Source organism: Pseudocercospora fijiensis (assembly GCF_000340215.1).
Source record: "Pseudocercospora fijiensis CIRAD86 unplaced genomic scaffold MYCFIscaffold_7, whole genome shotgun sequence".
Lineage (NCBI taxonomy): Eukaryota > Fungi > Ascomycota > Dothideomycetes > Mycosphaerellales > Mycosphaerellaceae > Pseudocercospora > Pseudocercospora fijiensis.
In genome coordinates, this window is record NW_006921538.1 from 3,321,588 (window position 1) to 3,344,536 (window position 22,949).

A 22,949-nucleotide genomic window follows, 5' to 3' on the forward strand; every position below is an offset into this window, starting at 1 on the left:
GGTCCTAGACTAATACATAAGATGCTAGATGTCGATGGCACTGCTCTTGCACTGCCATTCTGATTGATGACAAGCTTCCGAAGTTATCAGATGCTCGTATACAATATAGTCTTCAGGCGTCTAGTTGGTTGTTGATCAAAGGCCTGTGTGTGGAAGTCCGGATCCGGATCTGCACCAGGATGGGAGCCTCATCTGTGCGGGCCGGTGGAGCCGAAGATGAGCGAGCAATCCGAGGCGAGGCGAGGCGACGGCATGCTTTTTCCTTTCTTTCATCTCAGCCTTCATTATTCACACAGATACAGCATATGGCATGTGCAGAGACGCAGCCTTGCCAACCTTCTGCCACCGGAAACACGTGTGAAACCACTCCGAGTCCCATCACGGTGTTGCCTCACATCCACCAACCAGACCTCCCTCGCCAACACTCACCTACGATGCAAAAGCAGACGAACAAAGCTCCAAACTCACAATTCCAGATCGCGATTCAGGCACCCTCCTCATCAGATGTGTGAGGATGGAATTGCGCAATGCCAGGCCGGTTGCAAGAAACCTAATAATAAAGTTGTATCCATTATCATCAGGCTTTGTATACTTGCCACCGATTATGGCGGTTATAGAAGCCGCTATAATCTCGAGCGATTATGGTCCACTATAACCGGTTGTTGCTAGACGATTATAGGTTATTGGTATCTACATTTTAAACCTCCGCGGCACCTACGGCTCGGCGCTATTGCCTTCCTTCTCTTTTGCCTTAGGCCTTGTAGTATAAGTCGCATATAGTATACAGTAGATAGTAAGTAATTAATAGCGGTATAGAGCGGTATAGAGGTAATCGTCGTACGAATTCGGAGGGAGAAGTAGTACTCGTTTAGAGGGTAGTTTACCGTATAAATATCGACTCTAAGAAGCAGTTAGTCTCTCGCGTTATTTAGTCTATATAACTATAGTATTATAAGGCACTAATACGTCTACTTCTTAGCTAAAGACGCCTACTGCTAGGCCTCGTAAACGAGCTGCAACTAGTACTGCTCCGGCTACTACTATAAAGGACAATAAGTAGGCTCGGACTATACTATAGTACTAGACTTTAGAGCAGAATAAGTACTTTCTTAAGCAGTTAATCGAGCTAAGGAAGGTTAGAAGAGGCACCGAAGCTAATAACTTTAAGATCGACGACTTAAGGCCTCTCGCTAACCTATTAAACTAGAAGTTTAGTACTAATCGCAATACCGACGCCTTAAAGAATAGATAGTCGACAATTAAGCGAGATTAGAGTATATAGATTGCTTATTTAAAGCATATTAGTAGGTAGAATAGTATGCCGCTAATAGCCGAGTCGGACGTAGAAGACGTCTATTTCGAAAAGAACCCGAAGTATGCTCCCTTCCGCGACGAATTGCTAGAGTATTATAAGTTAATAGACGAGTTAATTAGCTAAGATATAGCTATAGGCGACAATGTAGCTACCGTAGAAGAGTTAGCGGAAAGTAGTACGAGTAAGGAGTCGGAGGTTAATAAGGGTATAGGCGAGCTCGGTAAGGCTATTATAAGGCCGTTTACTAAGGAATAGCTACTAGTTCTGCGAGCGGCGAAGGTACAAGATAAGTATTAAAAGAAGATACAGAAGGAGGCCGATCGTATCTATAAAAAACAGGACGAGGCGAGTAAGGCGAATGCTAATACTACGAGGTCGATATAGAAGGCATTCGAGCCGCTAGTACTAATAGTAGCGGAGGTTGTAAAGGAAGGAAAGGAAGATCGGATTGCGGCGAGGAAATTAGCTAAAGAACAGCGTATCGAGCGGATTGCTACTACTAGCGCTACTGCTAACGCCGGCACTACTATTAGTAAGGTTACGAAGCGCCTATTAGATAAGAAGACATAGGAGAAGATAGACATACTAATAGCAAACCGTATACTATTAGTCCGCGAGTATACGAAGAAGAATAGTAAATACGACTATACTAAAGTCGCTCGTAGTATAAACTAGGCGCAGTTCGAGGAGTATTTCCTTACTATATTAACGGATCTACGGTCTAACGATTAGCAAAATAGATATCTGCAGGGTTTAGACGGTGGATATATACTAATAGGGTATAGATAATATATTATTGTTATTAAGAAGGATTAGAAATAGCAGAAGAAGCTATAGAAGTTGTATTATATTAAACGTTATATATATAGGTTCTAGGTGTTAGGACGACTTTTCGATGTAAATGCACGCTAACGTCTATACTATTAATTTGTATAAAGGTGTTGTTAATTTTTACTAGCAAATATTAGTTACGTATAGGCGTTTATATATATAAGAAAACGATATCCTATTAACTCGAACTCTAACAATGCTAAGACTAAGCGATTTATACCCTACTAGCATTTCGATAGGAGCGATAGTAAAGTCCGAATATAACGCCTCGAACGTAGAAACAGCGCTCCTTACTAAATTCCTTACTAAAAACAGGTCCCCGCTATTTACCTTTGCATCTAGCGACTACCTCTACCCTCTACTATATTCTTCGCTATACTCTAACCGGTGCTTCTTGCTTCTGCGCCCTTATATTAAGACCTGTCCTTATTTAATACGCATTATAGTCCGCAAATATCTACTACGCTATCCTATCGCGAAAGTCTGCGTAGCATTCGTCGTTAATAGCCTCGTTGCCGTGCTTCTCGTTGTCTAGATAGACCTCCGCCGTTATATTAGCGTCCCTCGCCGCATTTAATTTAGCTTTAGTAGGCACTAAATATAGCTCCTTCGAGAGCGGTTGTCGGCTATCGGAAATGATAAAATTATAGATAATAGTATAGGCGATAATAAAGCGGTTTTGCTAAGCTATCGACTAGCTGTTTAGCCTATATTTAATAATCTTAAACCGGCGGTTTAAGACACTAAATACCCTCTCGATACAGTTGCGAAGCTAAGCGTAGCGGAGGTTAAATAACTCCTTATAATTCTCGGGTCTTGCTTCTGCCTTACCCTGCTCTCGGAGGTAATATCTCGTCCTTTAGTATAGTATAAGAAGGCGTAGATCTTTGAAGGAATAACTACCGTCGGCGAGGTAGAAGTATCTATCTAGTACCTCGAAATCTAACTAATAGGCCTTCCTTAATATAGTGCTATCGGTCGCTAAGCCCTCGTAACCTAGTATAATAAATAGGAAGCGTAAGGACGAGTTGCAAGCAGCTATTACATTCTAAGCGATAAATCCCTTCCGATACCGCTATAGATTAGCATTAATCTTCCGTAGACTAGTAATTAACAACGTACTATTAAGGGCGCCTATAACACCCTTAAAGTATAGCTAAAACTTGCTACTATCCTTACCTTCCGCCTACGCCGGTTTCTTAGTATAATCTAGAAGCTTTATCTACCGCTTAGCAATACGATATACGTACTTCGAAACCTCTCGTACGATATACGCCGCTATATCTCTTAAGACACCGATGTTACGGATCTGATTGGTTAGAGTCCTTACATAATCTTAGAGCGACGCTAAGACTAGTAGGCTAAGCTGTCGCTCTATCTTACTAGGAGCGATAGGAGCGGTCGAGAGCGATAGCGTCGCTTACGTCGCTTACGACTATAGACAAGATGTCTCCTTTATATTTAGGAACGCCGGAATGCCCTTATAGCTCGAGGCGTTTAACTTATATTACCTACTCACTGATTGGAATTACCTTTGTACCAATTATTCTGTCTCTGCCTCCCGCTTATATTAGCCTCTCTAAAGAAGCCTCGGCTTACACGTAATAAGAAGTTACCTAACGATCTGTCGCGAGTAACCGTAACACTTTAAACGCCCTTAGGATAAGTGCCTTATTACAAGTCGGAAGGGGAACTCCCGCCCCTAGCGAGACAGGCAGTACTCGACGTACTACCTCTAGTGCTAGCAATACACTCGGAACCTATACCGGAAACGATTCTCTTAAGATCGGAAAGCTAGACTTTTATTACGGCGACCGAGACAAATTCGATACCTGGGTTAGCTAGATAGATATGTATTTCATGTTTAACTAGGTTCAAGATAACTTAAAGCTAGTCTTCGCAACGACGTTTATACGAGGTAGGGCTTAGTATTAGGTTAAACCATTTCTTAGGACCTATCTAGATAGCAACGGGACCGACAATTCGGATGGAATCTTCGCAAGCTACGAAAATCTTAAGCGTACGATAAAGAAGGTCTTTAGATCTTCTAACGAAGTTGCTACCGCAGTTAGGGTTATCTAACATTTAACTTAGAAGGGGTTATATACCGATTACGCCGCTAAATTTCAGGAATACGCCTAACTTACGGATTAGGACGACGAAGCTCTTATAACAATGTATCGGCGAGGTCTTAAGGACAACGTTAAAGACGAGCTTATACGCGACGGTAGAAAAATAGATGATATAGGAACATTAGTTAAGGTTACGATCGATCTCGACGATAGGCTCTACGAACGAGCTTTAGAACGACGTTACGATTCTAAGACTTCTAGAAAAGCTAGTTATACTCCTAGATACGATAATAGACGAAACTACAGTACCTACGATAAACCAAAAGGGAACAACTACTACGGTGCGCAACTAATAGAGCTAAACGCTACCTAGAAGGGTCGAGTAATTAAAGGAAGAAAAGGCAAGAGTTCGCCTAAGAAAGTAGGAAGATTGACTTACTATACGTATAGCAAGGAAGGCTATATAGTACGGAACTGCCGCGGCAAGAATATAGTGCGACGCGAACAGTTCAATATAATATAACGAAAGGACTCGGGCAGAGAAGGCTACCGAATAGTAGTAGAGCTATACTCTATTAATAACGCGCCGAGGACCTACGTAGAGGTCGTAAAGGAAGAGCTACGACAAATCTATATAATAGCACGACGACAAGAACCCGTATATAGAGCCCTTTACTAGAGATTCTGTTACGACGACTAATACCAAATTCATTATTCTGCTAAAGTAGAAGTAGGATTTTTCCCTTAGATTAGGCGACTCGTACGAGAAGATGCGAAATCCTAGTTAGAAGAAGAAACGATTAATGAATCTTACTTAAATGCCGACGATAAAGAAAACCGAGATCCGGAAGCTTTATTCCCTCCCGGGGAGGAGTTAGGAGCTATCCTAGAAGTACCGGAGTCCCCTTAGTAAGAGGAGGAACAGCAAGAAGATTTAGAAGGAAGTCTAGATACCGAGGAAGAAACTACGAATAAAGAAAGTAAAGACGAATTCGGGATTAACGACGATACGATCCTTACGTTTATAATAGATGCACCTATAGCAGCGCGAACAATCGCCTTGCATCTAGTACGTAAATACGAGGAAATGTTTCTAAAGGTTAACGGACAACGGAAGGTCGATCCTATCCAATTTGATTATTTCTAGATAAGCTTACGGGCAAAATTCTAGAATTACCCCCGGATACCTATAGACTATGCGTACTATAACTTTATTACGGAGCGAGTACCGATAGGAAGTATAATTACGCCCTACGGATACGTCCTACCCGACGAAAGGACGATTATTACTCAAGATATACGTTAGACGGTCTAGCGATTAAATTAGCAATACCGAAAGGCTATAGCAGCGTAGGGACAAGATATATGCAACGATACCCTCGAGGAAAAATTATATGCCGAAGAAGCACGAACGGCAGGACTACGGATCCGTAACTAGTTAGAATAACGTTAGGCTACTAATCAGTCGGGAAACGGACTAACTCTCTAGATTAGAGCGTTCTAAGAGAGTTCCTTAATACCGAAAGCGCTTAAGCATTAATAGCAGTCTTCCGCATAAAAGTTATCGTTAACGGGCACCCGACGAGTGTATTAATAGATTCCGGAGCGAGCGGGAACTTTGCCTCCGAATTATTCGTTAAAAGCCGAGGGATCGCAACCCGAAGTAGAAGAGAAGGAGCGTATAAACTTATAGTAGTAGATAGGTTACCGCTACCTAGCGTAGAACGAGAAACGATACCGTTACTACTAGCTATCTAATAGCACTACGAGGAGATTGTCTTAGATGTTACTAATATAGCTAGTTATAATATTGTATTAGGTATACCTTAGTTGAGAAAGTATAACCTAGTCGTAGACTAGAGAAAAGGAGTACTTATATTTAAGGAATGCGACTGTATAATCGGCATTCAACCTATATAGCGGCAGCGTTCGTAGGTAGATGAGATTGACAAACGTAAGGCGATTCGTAAGACGTTTACGTCGATAGGAATTACGGAGAACCGTATTCAACCCGGATCGACACTACCGTTAGGTTAGGAGGGTTACAATAATAATTACGGGAAGGATAGAAGTTATACGCTATCGAAGAATAAAGCTAGAATCTCGGACCTAGACATTCCTAAAGAGTATACTAAGTAGAAGCGACTCTTTAAAGAGGAGAGAGGCAAGGCAGCCTTACCTAAACACCAACTATAGGATCATAAAATACACTTACAGCCTAGGAAAGAGCCTCTATAGGGACCCTTATACGCAATGTCTAAGAAAGAGCTCAAAACCCTAGACAAGTAGCTGAAAGAGAAATTAGAAAAAGGCTAGATACGGAAGTCGACATCCTCGGCAGCCTTACTAGTAATATTCGTTCCGAAAGCCGGATTAGACGAAGGACGGCTAGTAGTCGATTTTAGACGACTTAACGACATCACAATTAAGAATCGGTACCTACTACCGAACATCGAAGAAATGCAAGACCGATTAACTAGATTAGACTAGTATACGAAGATTAACCTACGCGATGCGTTTTACGCAATACGTATAGTAGCTAGATACGAGTGGATGACAGCATTCCGAACAAGATATAGGCTTTACGAATTCTTAGTTATGCCTATAGGACTTACAAATGCCCTAGCGTTATATTAAGACCTTGTAAACGAAGTCCTCCGAGACCTTCTAGATGTATACGTTATCGTATATATAGACGATATCTTAGTCTATACTAAAGGAGCTCTCGCGGACTATATACGAATAGTGTAGGACGTCTTTGAACGATTTACTCAAGTAGGATTTAAGACTGCACCTAAGAAATGCGAATTCTATAAGAAGGAAGTTAAATTCCTAGGATTTATTATTAGCACTATAGGAATTAGGATCGATCTAGAAAAAACCAAGTCAATACAGGAATAGCCAACGCCTATATACGTTAAAGACGTACAATCATTCCTAGGATTAGCTAACTATAATAGGAAATTCATCGAGGGCTATTCTAAGACAGCGGCACCCCTTACGGAGCTTATAAAGAAAGACAAGAAATGGAACTAGAGCACGAAGGAAGACGAAGCGTTTAGGCAGCTAAAGAAGCAATGCGTTTCTGCGCTAACGCTACGATTATTCGATAGGAGTAAGGCGGTCTAGATAGAAATAGACGCGTCGGATAGGGCTATAGGAGCATACCTTATATAGGAGTATAACGGGAAACGACACCCGGTAGCCTATTACTCGAGAAAGATGTTACCCGCGGAACAGAACTACGACATCTATAATAAGGAGCTACTTATAATAGTTGTATTACTACAATACTAGCGAGTATACGCGGAAGGAGCACTAAGTCTTACGATTCTTTCTAATTATAAGAATCTGACTTACTTTACTACGACTAAAGTACTAACCCGAAGACAGGCCCGCTAGTCGGAACTACTAGGGCAGTATAAGTTCGAAATCCGCTATACCCTAGGACGCGAGAACGGACGAGCCGACGCACTAAGCCGCCGTAGCGACTATATAGAGGGTCACGAACTAGTACAGTAGCAGATATTAAAAGCAAACTAAGACGGAAGCCTTAGTGCTAATATAAAAGAATTCAACTACATTATACGAGTTCTTTAGGATATAGAAGAACAGTTCCCAATCGAATATAGGAAATACTAAGTACCTAAGGAACGAGTTACGGAGTGTATACGACAACACTACGACGGACTAGAAAATAGACACCCTAGAGTTTCAAAAACAATAGAACTAGTCAAGCGAAGCTTCGGATTCCCATATATGCGATAACGAGTCCTAGAATATATTAAGAAATGTCCACAATGCTAGCGTAATAAGGCTAATAGACACGCTAGATATAGACATATCCAATTTAGGACGCTACTAGATAAGCTATAGGACGAAGTTACAATAGACTTTATTACGAAGCTACCGAAGTCTAAGGATCCGGTTACAGGATATAGCTACGATATAATACTTGTTATAGTCGATAGGCTTACGAAATACGCACACTTCATTCCTACTAACGAAGCAAGTACGGTAGAGCAACTCGGATACCTCGTACTAGATAGACTTGTACGATACTACGGATTTCTAAAGACCTATATTACGGACAGAGATAAGCTCTTTACGTCAAACTACTAGAAGACGCTTACAGCGACGCTTGGAATTAAGTATAAGCTATTAACGGCATACCATCTATAGACAGACGGCTAAACGGAAGTTAAGAATCAGGCCTTAGAGGTATACTTACGGTACTACGTCAATTACGTACAAAACAATTAGGCATCGCTATTGCCTATAGCACAACTTGTACTAAACAACCAACAATCTAAGACTACGAAAGAGACACTATTCTTCGCTAATTTTAGGAAACATCCGCAGCTGTTCGGGGAATAGTATTTATAGCATCTATACGCGGATAAAGCGATAGTCGCTTTAGAAGACTTAAAGTAGGTATATAAGGAATTGCAAAGGGCAATTGCCGAGTCTCAAGAAAAGATTACGGGGCTATATAATGCTAAACGAAAAATAGCACCTTAGCTAAAGAAGGGGGATAAGGTCTACCTCCTAACAAAGAATCTAAAAACCCGGAGATCGACTAAGAAACTAGATTACGTTAAAGTCGGGCCATTTTTGATTAATAAGCCTAAAGGACTAGTTAATTACCGACTCAAACTACCGGACGACGCGAAAATCTACCTAGTATTCTATATCTCTATACTGGAACCTATAGACGCCGAAACACCGTATTAAGAAACATTTCACTTCTAACCTAAGGAAGAAAACGAGTTTAAAGTCGAGAAAATCCTAGATTAGTAAGGTTAGAAATACCTTATCAAATGGAAAGGATACCTACATTTAGAAAACACCTAGGAACTAAAAGAAAACCTACAGAACTATTAGTAGATAATCAAAAAATTTTAAAACCGAACAAAAAGGAAATAACTAGTGTAGGAATTGAACCTACGACCTCTTAGACCCTATCGATTATAGCGCCTTAGAGTTCTCAACGACCTAGGGCAGTGTAGCTCGAGGAGCGGGGACTCTAATAGCGTACCTAGCAACTATGTCTTTTATAGCTAAGAATTATACTACTAGACCAACTAGCTAGAAGATAAAATAGATAGGAAATATTGAAAATATATACCTTTAAGACACTAGACTCTCGGCACTCCTACTAGGAATTTTAGAGGTAGGCTAGGACGTCCTATCTAGACGACTCCAGTTATAAGGCGACATCTATAATCGGCTATCTAGGGGAAACGGCTCGTTAGCAGGTAACGAGAATATTATCGGCTCTATAGGCGAAGAGCCTAGCTCTCTTTCGAGCTCCTCCGCCTATTGAATAGAGGCTTCCTCTACCTTAAGAGCTTATACCTCCCGATCTTCCTTTATACGTAGCGACTTGCGTAAGCGACGGACCTTTACGCGATGCTCGAAAAGCTTCCGCGTAAGGAGGTCTTCCTCCTCTTCGGCCGCTTCGAGATCTTTAGCTATCTTTAGGCGCGCCTTCCGGATTTTTTTATACTCTATACGAGTAACTTGTATATTATAGGACTAGCCGTATAGGGCGCACTCGGAGCAGCGGCCGGAACGGAGATCGACTTTGTAGGATTTATCGGCCTATTCGTAATAAAAGCAGCGGATCGGCATTTCGAGGCAATCGGTAAGGATGTTATTTGCGATATTTTCCTTACGCTAACGAGAAGATAAGTCCTTTAATAACTTTAGTATAGCAAAGAAGTTAGAATTAGAAAGTTCCGGAATAAGGGACTATCCCGCTTAAGGAGGGGGATAGTGTTACGGATCTAATTGGTTAGAGTCCTTATATAATCTTAGAGCGACGCTAAGACTAGTAGGCTAAGCTATCGCTCTATCTTACTAAGAGCGATAGGAGCGGTCGAGAGCGATAGCGTCGCTTACGTCGCTTACGACTATAGACAAGATGTCTCCTTTGTATTTAGGAACGCCGGAATGCCCTTATAGCTCGAGGCGTTCAACTTATGTTACCTACTTACTGATTGGAATTACCTTTATACCAATTATTCTGTCTCTGCCTCCCGCTTATATTAGCCTCTCTAAAGAAGCCTCGGCTTGCACGTAATAAGAAGTCACCTAACGATCTGTCGCGAGTAACCGTAACAACCGAAGTCGTTAGCTAACTCTAAGTAGGTGCTATTATAGCTAATATATACGAGAAATATAACTACTCTTGCCTCTACTAAATACTTCTTAGACTTTAATCTACCGTATTCCTTTAATTCCTCGATTAACGATAGCAATACCGGTTACCTAAGGCGCGTTCTTTCTAGACAATATCGTAACGGTCTATTTAATACCTTAAACACCTCTTTCTCGAATTTATTGCGCTCTATCTAAGTCGTCGCGCGGCCGCTCGGTCGATAGTGCTCGCGCCTTCGAAATCGCGGTATCTCTTCGAGGAAGAATAGCGGCACTACTAAGACCGCCGCTACTGCTAGAACGACCGCTAATAATCGTTCTATCGTTAACTATACCCTTATAATCGCTATACTATTAGAAATACGGCTTTAAAAGAGGTAGATATAGCGGCGGCGCGCTAGAAGTCTACTTAGCGTACGGATAGCTACAAAACTACCTCGAGAGCCGGTTTTGCAGATCTTGCTATATATAGCAATATATCAGCGAGAGCGAGACACCTACGATTATAAACAACGGTTACAAGCGGACAATATTGGTTGTTAAGAGTTAGCGATAATCGGTTATACAACTACAGTGGATAACCGCCATAATCGGTGGCAAGCATACGCGGCCTCAATCACACTTTATGCTTTCGTACTCCAACCCCTGGTTCTTGCATTTACGAAATACGAAGCATGACGAGCTGGCCGACCGGCCGCAGATGTCATCACAAACAACAGGAACAGGAACGTGTCGCGCCTGTTCTTCCTTCTCTGCTAAGTTACGGACAGTATCATCATCATTCTCCTTGGAAATGGCCATGACATCTCTTTCTTGTTGATATTATTGATGCCTGATAACTAGCTGAAACTGGGATGTTCCTCGAACCTCCAGGTCTAGACGCTGCAGGACATTATTGTTGCGCCATTCCAACTTCAAAATAGCCCTTCTCTTCTCATCACACACCCATCCTCCCTCCTCCCCCCCATTCATGCGTAATCATCAGCAGAAGACGCATGTCCGAGCCATCGAGCAGCACTGCTACTCAACGCTATTCTCCTCCTTTCGCGACACTCACAGACGACGACCACTCGGCATGGATTGTGATTGCTGCTTCACTGGCGTTGGCGCTGACTCTGGCATTTGCCGGCATTCGCATCTTCATTCGCAAAATCATCAGTCCTGGCGTTGGGCTGGATGACGCGTTGCTGGCGGTCGCGACCGTGTTCAGCGTTGTGGAGGCGTCCCTCGTACTCGGAGCATGTCGTGTGGGGTTTGGAAAGTCGGAGGTCTCGCTGTCTGTTGATGATTTGAACACGGTACAACAGGTGAGTAAGGTTTACTTGACGTGCATACGGTTGAACGGTGACTGAAGTGTATTCACAAGCTATCCTATGCTGCGACACTCTTCTTTGCCCTCGGCGTTGGACTCTCCAAGGCCTCCGTCGCTGCGTTTCTGCTTCGGATCGCACCTTTCAATCCCTACAGGAACACCGTCAAAGTCATCTTCGCTCTCATATCAGTCTGGACATTAACCCTGGTGTTCGTACTGTCGTTCAGATGCGGCTTGGACCGACCGTGGCGCGTGAGCACCGCCAGCTGCAGTGATGCAATTCTTCTTCGATGGGAGATCCTCGATGCATTTGGTTGTCTATTCGAGCTTGCCATGGTCGCTATCCCCATCTGGCTCGTCTGGGGTGTTTCTGCACTGAGCTGGAGTCACAAAGCAGTCGTGGTGGTCATGTTCGCTTTTCGCCTCCCAGTCATTCTCTTCACTGTCCTCCGCCTGCTGAGCTATCCGGATGCCAAACGATGGGATCCGAACCTCCTTGAGGCTGAATTCGTTTCGTGGAGTCAGGCAGAGCTGTGTTATTCGCTGATAGCATCTACCATCTTGGTCATGCGGCCTTTCATCACCAACTTTGTCACCCATGACGGCGGAAGCGGGAAGGCTGCTCCGCGGAGAGAAGAACAGGCCCATCTGATGCTACCAATGATGTTCGGAAGCGTCTCAACTCCTCCGCGATCCGACAGCGCTCCGAGTTTTGTTCTAGACTCCGAGCGAAGGGACCGCGAAGCAACACTAGCGAGAGCTGTGTTGGTAGGAGGAATTAAACAGACCCGGCAGGCCAGCGTAGTATAGCATCGTGTGGCTGTATTAGAGTGCTATGCTTGCAGGCTGCGTCGTGCGCACCCATTCTGTTTCGACCCGGAAAAAGACCCACACCCATCGTCGAAGAATTTCTACGATCTCCAAGAGGAAGACGCCACCTTCTATGCCATCCAGGGAGACCAATGCCAATGACAGCTTCCAAGACCAGGCAAAGCGGAGAACAAGGTCGAAAGCCACGACCGAATAGTAGAGAAGCGGGAGCCTGAAGACACGCTGTTGGCGTAGACCGAATGGCGAGCGATGACGGTACCGAGAAAGTAGCGTCAGGTCCCAATCCATAGACACATCCCACCAGAAGCTGTATAGAGAGTTGACCAGAGCCGCTAGGCGCCTGATAAAGTTAGTGTCCATGTATGATAGTTATGAATGATGTCTCTTACCATATCACTTTCCACGTTGGATCTTTCCCCATCATAGAGCTGAGAATGATGACGGGAAAAGCAGTGGCGTACTTGGCCGCGTTGGCCCATTGTCCCTCCTTGATGCACTGTCTCAAGCGGATCACGAATGGCCAGGCGATCGCCAATGGTACAATGACTTCACGCCCGCATGCGCGATCAGGCTTGTCCGTCGTATGCATACCCTTGAAGAACATGCATAAAGTGACAAAAATCTCGGAAATGGGTTTTGAGTAGGAAGTGAGAGCATCTGCCAGCAGAACATCTCCAAACTTTTCTCCCTTCGCCTTTGCGATCCCGCCGGGCGCACATCGCAGCAGTCCGTAGAGCAAACGATGAACACCATGTGAGCTGGTGCTGCCGAATATGCTCCGTGTCCATGGCAGGCGTGGCGCGAACAGAACGGCGAGGATGGCCAGGAAAAGCAGATTCGGGATCCAGTGGTAGGCAATCACCAGATCTGCTTGGCCGTGCGTGAAGTTCCAGAAGAGGATGATTGCGCCCATGCACATGCCCGTCAGCACCGTTGCCAGCCGGTATGTCGAGACGTGTAGTGCTGGCTCATCGTGAGTGGGCCGGGCCGGATAATGTATCAAAGTGAAAATGTCGATGTCCAGGAGGTGAAAAGCATGAAGATTGAACGCCCAGAGCCAGAATCCCAGTACGAGCTCGAACTGAAGACGGAAAGGAAGAGGCAGGACCCGGCTGAAGGTATCTGGGCCTTCGACCGGGCTTGCAGGGTCCATTTGCTGATGATTGTGGAATATCGAGATGTTGTTTTCACTCAGAAGCCAGTCGCGGAAGTTAGCTGTTCGTTCCTGACCCCTGCTTACATAAGGAGGTCAAAGCGCCAAACAGTGATGCGTGACAACTTCGCGCTTTCTCCTTCATCAAGAAATTGAGACAATGAGACTTCAAGACCGCGGTTTTGCTCCCTAGATCTTGCTATACAGAACCCAGGATTCTTTGACAGCCAGAGGGGACGAGAGAATAGGGGAGCCTTCACACAGCAGGCATTCGACCAAGCGAGGGCCTGAACAGCAAGAGAGATCTTCACCCAACAGGCGTAAACAACGCCCGTCAGGTGAGGCCTTTGGAAACAAGAAGAGCGAGGGCAAGCGAAACGCAGCACTGAAAGCACAGCAAAGGAAATCAACCCGGCGACCGTCAAAGACTCCTGCGTATCTTACCCTCGAGAGCTCGTGCGTGGTGCAGGAGGAGGCAAGTCTCACAGTGTTTGTTCGGGGTCCAATGGTGGCAAAAAAAAAGAAAGAGATATCGAACCACGCATTCCGCAAGCACTGAGGCGACGACTGAGTCGCCTGTACAGGTCACCTAAGGGAAGGTATTGATTTCCCCCATGAGGTCCCGCGCCCCAAATTCCTGCCTATCTTACCAGACGCGCTTGAGGTGGTTGGATGGAAGAGGAGCACTTTTTTGCGACTTGATTAGTTGCTGGTCAACGTGAGACCGCTCGGAGGTACGTGCGTGGTTTAGTATGCAAGTCTCACACTGTAGGTGGAGTCAGCTTTCACATGAATGATGCCAAGACTCAAGGATTATTTTTCGGCGCTCAATAGGTGGCGACTCTACTTTTGCGAGATATCTGAGTTGTGTTGCCGCCTTCTCGCTGACATGACTACGGCCAGTCGGTGGGCATGAGAGCAGCGAGTGGTAGTAGGCGTGATTTCATGGATGGTACATTGTGTGAAGAATCGAGGCAGGGATCTGAGACAGAAAGCATGGTGCTGTGACTGAAGCGATTTGCATTGCATGACAGGTATTCCAACCTGTATTCGAGATTCTCAATTTGATACTCATACACTTTGTGCCAACCAATCCGTGTTACCAGCCAGTGCCAAAAGAAACTTCCCGCTCTCATACATTTGTGTCCCCGATCAACGATCTCATCAGACGGACTCCTTCGAATCTTTTCATTTGCTGAATTCGCAAACGTAATATGCTGTGCTTCGTGACTTCGTTATATGCCCATTCTGCCGTGGCGCCGACCAGTTATTGATTTTCCTGCAGTTTTGGTGGCCAAAAGGTGAATTGCCCGCCTGTTCATCCATTCCAGTCGCTTTCAAGTAGTGTTCGAAGCAGATTGTTTCAATACCCATGTCTTCACATCAAAGCTTTCATCCACCACAAGGACGCCTGTGCCAAACCGTATCCGCCCAAAAACCATTCCATCTCTTCAATTCTTAGTCCATGTAAAAGTCGCCCTTGAGGATTCTCTCCTGGAAGTGATCCGGCCGAACCTGCTCCTTGGGCTTCGGCATCTCGCGAGCTGGAGGCTCCATGACCGCAACGCTCTTGCTCCTATCCTGTCGGCCAGGCGGTGAGCTCTGGCCAAATCCAAAGCCGGAAGAGCCCCCTCCAACCCAAGAACGCTCGGCACGTGTACGGAAGTTTTCGGACCAATTAAATCCTTCAGAGCCTGCGAGGACACGATATGTCAGCACGATTTCGGGGAAATGGTAAGCATGAAGGTGATGGTGGAGCGAGGGTGTCGACAAAAGAAGGTGTATTTCAGACAAACCTCGAGCCTTGGAATCTCGGTTCGAGATCGTCCCGTTCTGTGCTTTCGGTGCATTGTTCTCGGAGGTGGCAGTAGCAGAACCAGGCTTACTAGTACCATTCTGACTGGGACTAGTTGTCCCTCCTGTCCTCACATCTCGCAAAGCCTTTGCTCCAAACGACATGCGCCTCGCGAATGGTGTCTGCGGTGCTGCATTGGCAGGGCCAGGCTCGTCCTCGATGGCGGATTCGTCGATGCTATCGCTGCCGGCAGTGCCGTAGCTGTCTCGTCGGTTGTTGTACGAGCCGAAAGGAGACGAGTTGGGCGATGCAGAGAGACCAAGCGTGCTGATGGACAGTCTCCGTCGCTGAGCCGAGGCAGCTGCATGAGCGATTGAGCCTGGGTAGGACTGAACCGGCTGTTGACCGGTGGCATTAGTATTGGCCTCACTGGCAGTCCTGGACATGCTGCCGCGGTGGCCCGAGCCAAACAGATTGGCAAGGGTCTCGCCTGCGAAAGACGAGCGACGTGCCGAGCGTGGCGATGAAGACGAGGTGTTGTCGTCGGTCATGGTGGGCGTAGTTTGGCGTGCGACTTGGCGGTGTATCAAGGACGTATCGGCTTCCGATGCAAGTGTGGTGTTTTGGACTGGGTGGCACTAAGGCCAACGACAGTCCGCGTGGTTGTTCGCGATGCTAGTCGTAGCGCGCTCTTATCACGGTCGTTCCTTCCCAGTTCGTTGGAAGCCAGGAGGTGTTGTGAGTTCGAAACGCAGTCTCGCAGATCGTCAGGAGCTGGGCTGGTGTGGTATGAGTGCGTCACCAAGCGTCTCCAGCGCGTGTCGGCACCGATGTTCGATGGATATTCTTTCCTTCGTCGTGAGCCAATTCGGGTCCAATCTAGGCAGTACAGCCGAAGCAGAGAGGTATGTGAGGGTGGGAGTGTTGCAGCAGTTCGAAGGAATAAGCAGCACGAGATGAGATGGCCAATCTACTTCTTTGTTTAGCCTCCTCTTGACTCTTGACACTACTCACTCCGCAGATTGCGGGGAAGGACCCTGTCCAGCATGTGATTGGTCTACATGCGGGTCCATCTGCTATCAAGCTTCCAGCTCCTGTGGTGCTTGACCTCTGGAGAGCGATACGCAGTTACACCGACATGCTTGCGAAGCTGCCGAAGCCGCTTGGGCACTTGTGTGTTGCACTTGTCCTCCCTATGCACAAAGCACCGAATGACATATTGTGTTGACATCATGATAACAGCTGCCGGCATGGCATTATGCACACCACGAGAAAGCTCGAGGACCGTCCTGGCTGCGACCTACGTACCGACAGACAACGCGATGCATCTCGTGATAATACCTCCAAGAACGTCTGATATATCAGCAGATTGCTGGGGCGGGTCAGATTCGCCGTCAGAAAGGTACGATACTGTATGATTGCAAACGATACTACTCCAAGGTCGGGACACACGATGTATCATCGGGCTGAGAGCAATAATGGTGCGACAATAATTTCGATGCCGCAAGCTTACAGCCCATCGCTCGATCAAGACCTGTTGCGCCACTGACAAGGTAAGTGGGTGCCCAATCTGGGCCCGCGTGTCGCAACCACACTGTGCGTATCAGCTCTCGGACTGGTACATATAGGGGTCCGCTGGCAGGCAGGATTTGTGCATGTGAAGTCAGTTCTCAGTTCTGTGCTGAGTGAGTTTGGGGCGGAGAGGACGAGATCTATGAACGCTCGACGGCCTACTAAGATTGTTTTCCAGGAAGAAAAGATTCTGTTTCGTGTTTGGATGCTAATGTCTGCCCACCCAGTATTGCTGAGCCCAATGCGCCAACTTACCGATCAAGGATGTGTTCTTTCGAGCTGCGATCTTGCGCTGCTCATGTCGGCTGAAGACTTCAACTGCTTTTTGGCAAATGTACTGCAGCAAGAGGTCTAGATCTGCTCGCAGCCGTTCGTGCTGGATCTCGTCGCGGAAAAGAGGTGGTACAGGAAGCCCTTGGTGCGCCAGACCTACCTGAATCTCCGATCTGACATGATGCACCATGACCAGTGCATCCATGCGCGTGCCATCTCTAGTATCGAGAACGTCGTACAAGGCACGTAGCACACGGCACCAATCGCGGAGCTCATCCTCATTATATGGACGCTGCAATGCCTGGGCATATCCCAGCAGCAGATTGCCCATTGTGATGATGTGGTGGCCCAAACGGCGACTATCTATGATCGCAGGCCCTGCCGCATTCGTGTGATGCTGCTCTCCCAGCCAGAAGTTCGCCGCTGCCGTGGCTCGCTGGATGTCAGACACACTCCACCTTATGCCTGTACTGAATGTGTGGAACTCGCCAGTCAGCAATCGGGAGTTCAGCAATGCCTCGTTCATGGCGACGACCTGCTCTCGAGTTCTGGCGATCGGCCCGCGATCGCTGTCATTCAGAGCGAAGAGGACTCGTCGACATGTCGGGCAGGTATTCTTCGATCTCAGTGATAGCCATTGACAGATGCACTGCCTACAAAATGTGTGGCCACAGGCTTGTATCTTGACGGGCTCAGTGTATTCATCTGTGCACACAGCACAATCTTCGCTCTCTGGCACAGTGCCAGTGGGTTCCAGCCCGGTCTTGAGAAATTCGGCGCGAGTTTGCATATTTTAAAAAGTGACCCTTGCTGCCAGCGCTAAGGTGTAATGATTGTTTGCTAGGCGAAAAGAAAAAAAGTCAGAGGTGCCATGTAAGTAGACATTGCTCAGAGCAAGAGACAATGTAGAATGTCTTTGCGTCCTTGTTCCATTCTTGGAGCCAAAGGCTGAGACCTTTCATGGAGAGTTAAAGAAAGACAATGACGACAAACGTCTCATGCGAGTGTGGTAGGGATGGCAATGCCGCGGGTGGATGTTGCTTCGATCGTGGATACGGATACTGTAACGCAAAACACAGTACGCTTCGACTTCTACACTCTGAGGTTGAGAATAGCGAGACATCGCATTTTTTCGAGACGTATACTAGATGTATCGTACAGAGCTATTATGAAGAAAAGATAGATAAAAGATAAGTAAAAAAATAAATAAAAGATAAAATAAAAACTAAATAAAAGATAAATAGAAGATAAGTAAAAGATAAGTAAAGGATAAATGAAAGATAAATAAAAGATAAGTAAAAGATAAGTAAAAGATAAGTAAAAGATAAGTAAAAGATAAGTAAAAGATAAGTAAAAGATAAGTAAAAGATAAGTAAAAGATAAGTAAAAGATAAGTAAAAGATAAGTAAAAGATAAGTAAAAGATAAGTAAAAGATAAATAAAAGATAAATAAAAGATAAATAAAAGATAAATAAAAGATAAATAAAAGATAAATAAAAGATAAATAAAAGATAAATAAAAAAATAAATAAAAGATTAATAAAAGACAAATAAAAGACAACTGAAAGATAAATAAAAGATAGGTAAAAGATAAATAGAAGATAAATAAAAGATAAATAAAAGGTAGGTAAAAAATAGTTAATAGATAAATAAGAGATAAATGAAAGATAGGTAAAAGATAGGAGAAAAGATCGAGAAAATTACTATTACGCTATCGAGGAAGTATTTTTTAGAGAACGTATAAAAATCGAGAGGCCTTAGCATTCTCAACCTTAACGTAAAACACAGTAGGTGGTTGTCGAGAACGACGAGAAGTCGAGTCGAGCATGGCGTGAAAGCTTGGCATCTCCGCGGCCTGTCCGGAGTCCGCTCCGCTGCTGCATCATCAGCCACTCCATGCAATGCCATGCAATGCTTCCATTGAAAGCAACGTCCCAAAGATGCAGTCGCCAATGCCGCGCTCAATGTGTCTGCGCTGTCTCAAGCGCTCATTGAACGCCATCGAGACAGCTGCGCCAAACCATGTCATACAGCGGTCCTCATTCTCCACATCGACGTCCCTCTCCGCGCAACCGGTACAGAAGAAAAAGGGTGTAGTCGCGAAGCCAGCATCCCGAGCAGGACGAACATTACGTCTCACCAAGAACAAGCGCGCATCACCAACTAGACCCCCAGCTGTTGGTGAACGTAAGGCACTTCGGAAAAGGGTTGTGCTCAGCAACACCAATGCTCTCGAGATCCAAGGCCTTCCGGATCTCGACGTGGGAAACATAAACAGCGAAGTCCTTCAAAAGTTTCAAGGAGCCGTCTTGGGCCTCAATAATCCTACCGTCGATGCGCTACGAGCAGCAGAAGCCTTCAAACCTACACAAGGATGGAGTCTTTTTCGACGACCGGCGACATTGATCCGGAAAGAGACCGTGGACCTTGCTGGTGACATAGAGTGGGTCGCGGCAGTAAAAGCAGCAAGAACCGTACGGAAGGTCATTCATGGTGAGCGCGACAGCGGTAAGAGTGTGTTACAGCTTCAAGCCATGGCCATGGCTTCACTGAGGAAATGGGTTGTCGTGCATATACCAGAAGCCCAGGACTTGGTCAATGCTCACACTTCCTATGAGCCCATCGAGACGGAAAATGGAACCATGTACGTCCAGCCACACTACACCGCGAAGCTGCTGGACAACATCGCCAAGGCCAATCGCAACACATTAGAAACATTGAAGATGAAGCAGCAGCACAAGCTGCCAATTCCTCTCCCGGCGAACAGCACACTTCTGCGGCTCGCAGAGTTAGGTGCTCGAGATCCAGACGCTGCATGGCCCGTCTGGCAAGCATTCTGGGCTGAGCTTAGTGCGCCAGGAGGCGACCTTCCGCCAGTGTTTTACAGCTTGGATGGCTTCGATCACGTTTCGCGGCTGTCCGCATACTTGGATCCCGACGTTCAGCCAATTCACGCACACGAACTCACACTTGTGAAGCACTTCATCGACTTGCTCTCTGGCAAGATACCTCTTCCGAACGGCGGCATGGTCCTCGCCGCAGTGTCTGAATCGAACAAGGCAAGCGCACACACTTTACACCATTGTATCAAGCGCAATGAAGCCATTCAAGGCAACAAGCAACCTCAGGCGGGTGACCCATACGTCGCTTATGACAAGTGGGTACAAGATGCAATGGCGACTGTAGGCGTCACAAAACTCCGTGGTCTGAGCAAAGAAGAAGCTCGGGGTGTTATGCAGTACTATGCGCAATCGGGAATGCTCAGGAACGGTGTCACGGAGAACCTCGTGAGTGAAACCTGGACACTCTCTGGAGGCGGTATCATCGGTCAGATTGAGCGAGGCACTGTACAGGCATTGCGTGCATGAGCAGGGTGGATCAGGCCGTAGACTGGCCTTGTGAGTAGCGTAAACTACACTGTATATTTAAACCCGAGATGATATCTCACTTGAGCGGGCTGTCAGTGTAGTAATGTGTCATGCTTCCACCATATATATCTTTCTCGTCATAGACATTGATGCGCTCGTTCTCAGATCGACTCGCGACCTGTCACCTCACCCTGCAGTGATAACCCTTGCATTGCCTGCGTCTCTCATTTCCCACCGCACCGGTGTGTCGTGTTCTTGAGCATAAACGTTCTCGAGAAATTCGGATTGTGATCATAAGTCTCATCCAGAAAAGAGCTGATCCGAGGCACCCAACCCCGTTGTCACGGCCACCATTGGTTTCAGTAGCAATGCTGCCCTCAAATTGATGCTCACTCAGTCCCAGCGCCAGAAGCACTCGAAGGACACGATGACGGGTCCAGACCCAAACTTCCCGACAGACGACGCGCTCCTCCAAGCAGTTTCCGAGATTCGCAGTCCGCATCCTGAGCTGGGAAGGTCAAAGCTACTTGCGACTCTTCGCACGCAGTACCAGTTCACAATCTCCGAGCAGCGACTGAAGAAAGTGGTGCCATCGGTCAACGCGCTCCACGCGTCTGGAGGGCAAGCCTTATCGCTTCAAACGATCGCAAAGCAGCTGGGCATTCCCCAGAATGCATTAGCAGCGCAGACCAAGTACGGAGAGGAGAGTACTCGAACCTTCAAGATCTATGGGCGTAGGCAGTACAACTAACGAGTCACTCTCAATGCTGATATGGCCATCTTGTTCGATGTCTCATACCAGCGAGTCAAGAAAGTCGCACCGGTCTGGCATCCAGACGATCAAAAGAAGCTGGCAGATGCGCCGGTCCTGCAAAGCATATGGGACTATTACGTGGCCGCAGCGAACAAAGTCGGACTGCGGAAGGAAGAGATAGGTGCTCAATTTGAGATGGAGTATGGTGTGCCATGGACACTCATGCCGAAGGCTAAGTCGGAATGGACAGGACCGGAAGCGCAGGCCCTCAAGGCTGATTTCAAGAAGGAGGGCTTGAAGGTCAAGAAGGAACTGCTGAAGATCCCGGGAGCAAAGCAATACATCCCGACAGATGAGAACGGCGAGATCATATGGGATGAGAAAAAGAATGGCCAATTCGCTGTCTTGGTTGTCAAGATTGACAAGCAAGATGGTTTGACAGAGTTTGGAGAGGTCTAAGATATTCGCGCACTCCTCAACTCTGCTCTCCGGCCATAAAGGGCCGTCTGGTCTGTTTGACTGAATGCGTCCATACCAAGCATTCGCATCCGGCCTCCTCTCGTTCAGACGACCTGTTCTGACTGCCCTGAGCATCCTTATCATGCAGCTGAAAACCCGAACTGCATTCTCGTTGAAGGAGTGCCGAATCCCTCGATCCTTTCACAGCGCTTGAACTTTGGGCTTTTGCCCTATCATCACGCTGTCAGCTTGTGCACCAGGGCAACGAACAGATTTCCAGGTTGGACGACACATGATCCAGCTGGCTGGAGCTACATGAACCTTGGTAGGTATGCTAATGTTTCGTTCAGCTAAACTCTCGCAACTTCATTCTCCACTAAGACAGCACTGATCATAAAAATGGCGATGACCTCGAAACGTAAAGTACCAATGCAAGTGCTGGTGCTCAGTCCTCCGCGAAATGGACACTTACGATGTCCACTGCACTCAACGAAACTGCTCGGAGCACCAATCTAATATCTCCCCACGGAGAACACGTAAGCGTGCTCCTGCTTGGTCGTGTTGCGGTGTACCGTTAATCAGTGACTGCAGGCCATCTTGCAAATTCTGGCTGAAATGCATCGAAGCAAAGTATGAAGGGAAGGGCAAAGTCTATGGTCGAGAAGAGTTCGACAAAGGCCTATGCGATTTTGCCGGCGTTGTAGATCTGCCTTCGTGTTTTCTGTGGAGGGAGCTTGTGGATACCTAGGCCGTGTTGGTCAATCGTGACTACGACGCCTGGTCGAAATTTTTTGAATATACAGCTATCACCAACGGTCTGTTCCACTGGGCTACTTACATCGTGATATGGCTAGAGCCCTGGATCGGTACATTTGCCGCGACGGTGAGCCAGAAGCAGGCTTTGGGCTATTTCGATGCGAGGAATTCACGTGAGATCCTGCCCAACATGAAAGCTGTGCAGAGCAGACATACGACGACATTCTCAAGGCCTGCGAGATTACCCCTGGAAGACTGCTCTAGATGACCATCGACGAAGGCTGGAAGCCGCTGTGC

At 46.4% G+C, this 22,949-nt stretch overlaps 7 protein-coding genes across 7 annotated transcripts; 5 read left to right on the top strand and 2 right to left on the bottom strand.

Annotated features, from left to right (window-relative positions):
• Nucleotides 1–90: 90 nt before the first annotated feature.
• On the top strand, nucleotides 91–655 carry MYCFIDRAFT_177382 (uncharacterized protein; the record flags this gene model as incomplete). Its single annotated transcript, XM_007931179.1, has 4 exons — nucleotides 91–96; nucleotides 142–149; nucleotides 179–508; nucleotides 535–655. 4 exons carry the CDS (start codon nucleotides 91–93, stop codon nucleotides 653–655), a joined length of 465 nt encoding a protein of 154 aa, XP_007929370.1.
• Nucleotides 656–11,411: 10,756 nt separating this feature from the next.
• MYCFIDRAFT_110389 (uncharacterized protein) lies at nucleotides 11,412–12,307 on the top strand (the record flags this gene model as incomplete). Its single annotated transcript, XM_007931180.1, has 2 exons — nucleotides 11,412–11,687; nucleotides 11,747–12,307. Coding segments are annotated over 2 exons (837 nt in total), but the record flags the coding sequence as incomplete, so codon positions are not given.
• Nucleotides 11,765–13,676, bottom strand: MYCFIDRAFT_204587 (uncharacterized protein; the record flags this gene model as incomplete). The annotated part of the gene is made up of 2 exons (XM_007931181.1): nucleotides 11,765–12,863; nucleotides 12,913–13,676. 2 exons carry the CDS (start codon nucleotides 13,674–13,676, stop codon nucleotides 12,518–12,520), a joined length of 1,110 nt encoding a protein of 369 aa, XP_007929372.1. The 3' UTR covers nucleotides 11,765–12,517.
• A 1,458-nt stretch (nucleotides 13,677–15,134) lies between these two features.
• MYCFIDRAFT_111933 (uncharacterized protein) lies at nucleotides 15,135–15,869 on the bottom strand (the record flags this gene model as incomplete). The annotated part of the gene is made up of 2 exons (XM_007931182.2): nucleotides 15,135–15,370; nucleotides 15,569–15,869. Coding segments are annotated over 2 exons (537 nt in total), but the record flags the coding sequence as incomplete, so codon positions are not given.
• On the top strand, nucleotides 15,622–16,828 carry MYCFIDRAFT_216230 (uncharacterized protein; the record flags this gene model as incomplete). The annotated part of the gene is made up of 3 exons (XM_007931183.1): nucleotides 15,622–16,376; nucleotides 16,493–16,644; nucleotides 16,714–16,828. Exons 1-3 carry the CDS (start codon nucleotides 16,302–16,304, stop codon nucleotides 16,826–16,828), a joined length of 342 nt encoding a protein of 113 aa, XP_007929374.1. The 5' UTR covers nucleotides 15,622–16,301.
• Nucleotides 16,829–19,279: 2,451 nt separating this feature from the next.
• MYCFIDRAFT_189971 (uncharacterized protein) lies at nucleotides 19,280–20,683 on the top strand (the record flags this gene model as incomplete). Its single annotated transcript, XM_007931184.1, has 1 exon — nucleotides 19,280–20,683. The coding sequence occupies one exon, from the start codon at nucleotides 19,280–19,282 to the stop codon at nucleotides 20,681–20,683; it is 1,404 nt and encodes a 467-aa protein (XP_007929375.1).
• Nucleotides 20,684–21,110: 427 nt separating this feature from the next.
• On the top strand, nucleotides 21,111–21,896 carry MYCFIDRAFT_78184 (uncharacterized protein; the record flags this gene model as incomplete). Its single annotated transcript, XM_007930758.1, has 2 exons — nucleotides 21,111–21,177; nucleotides 21,439–21,896. 2 exons carry the CDS (start codon nucleotides 21,111–21,113, stop codon nucleotides 21,894–21,896), a joined length of 525 nt encoding a protein of 174 aa, XP_007928949.1.
• Nucleotides 21,897–22,949: the final 1,053 nt, after the last annotated feature.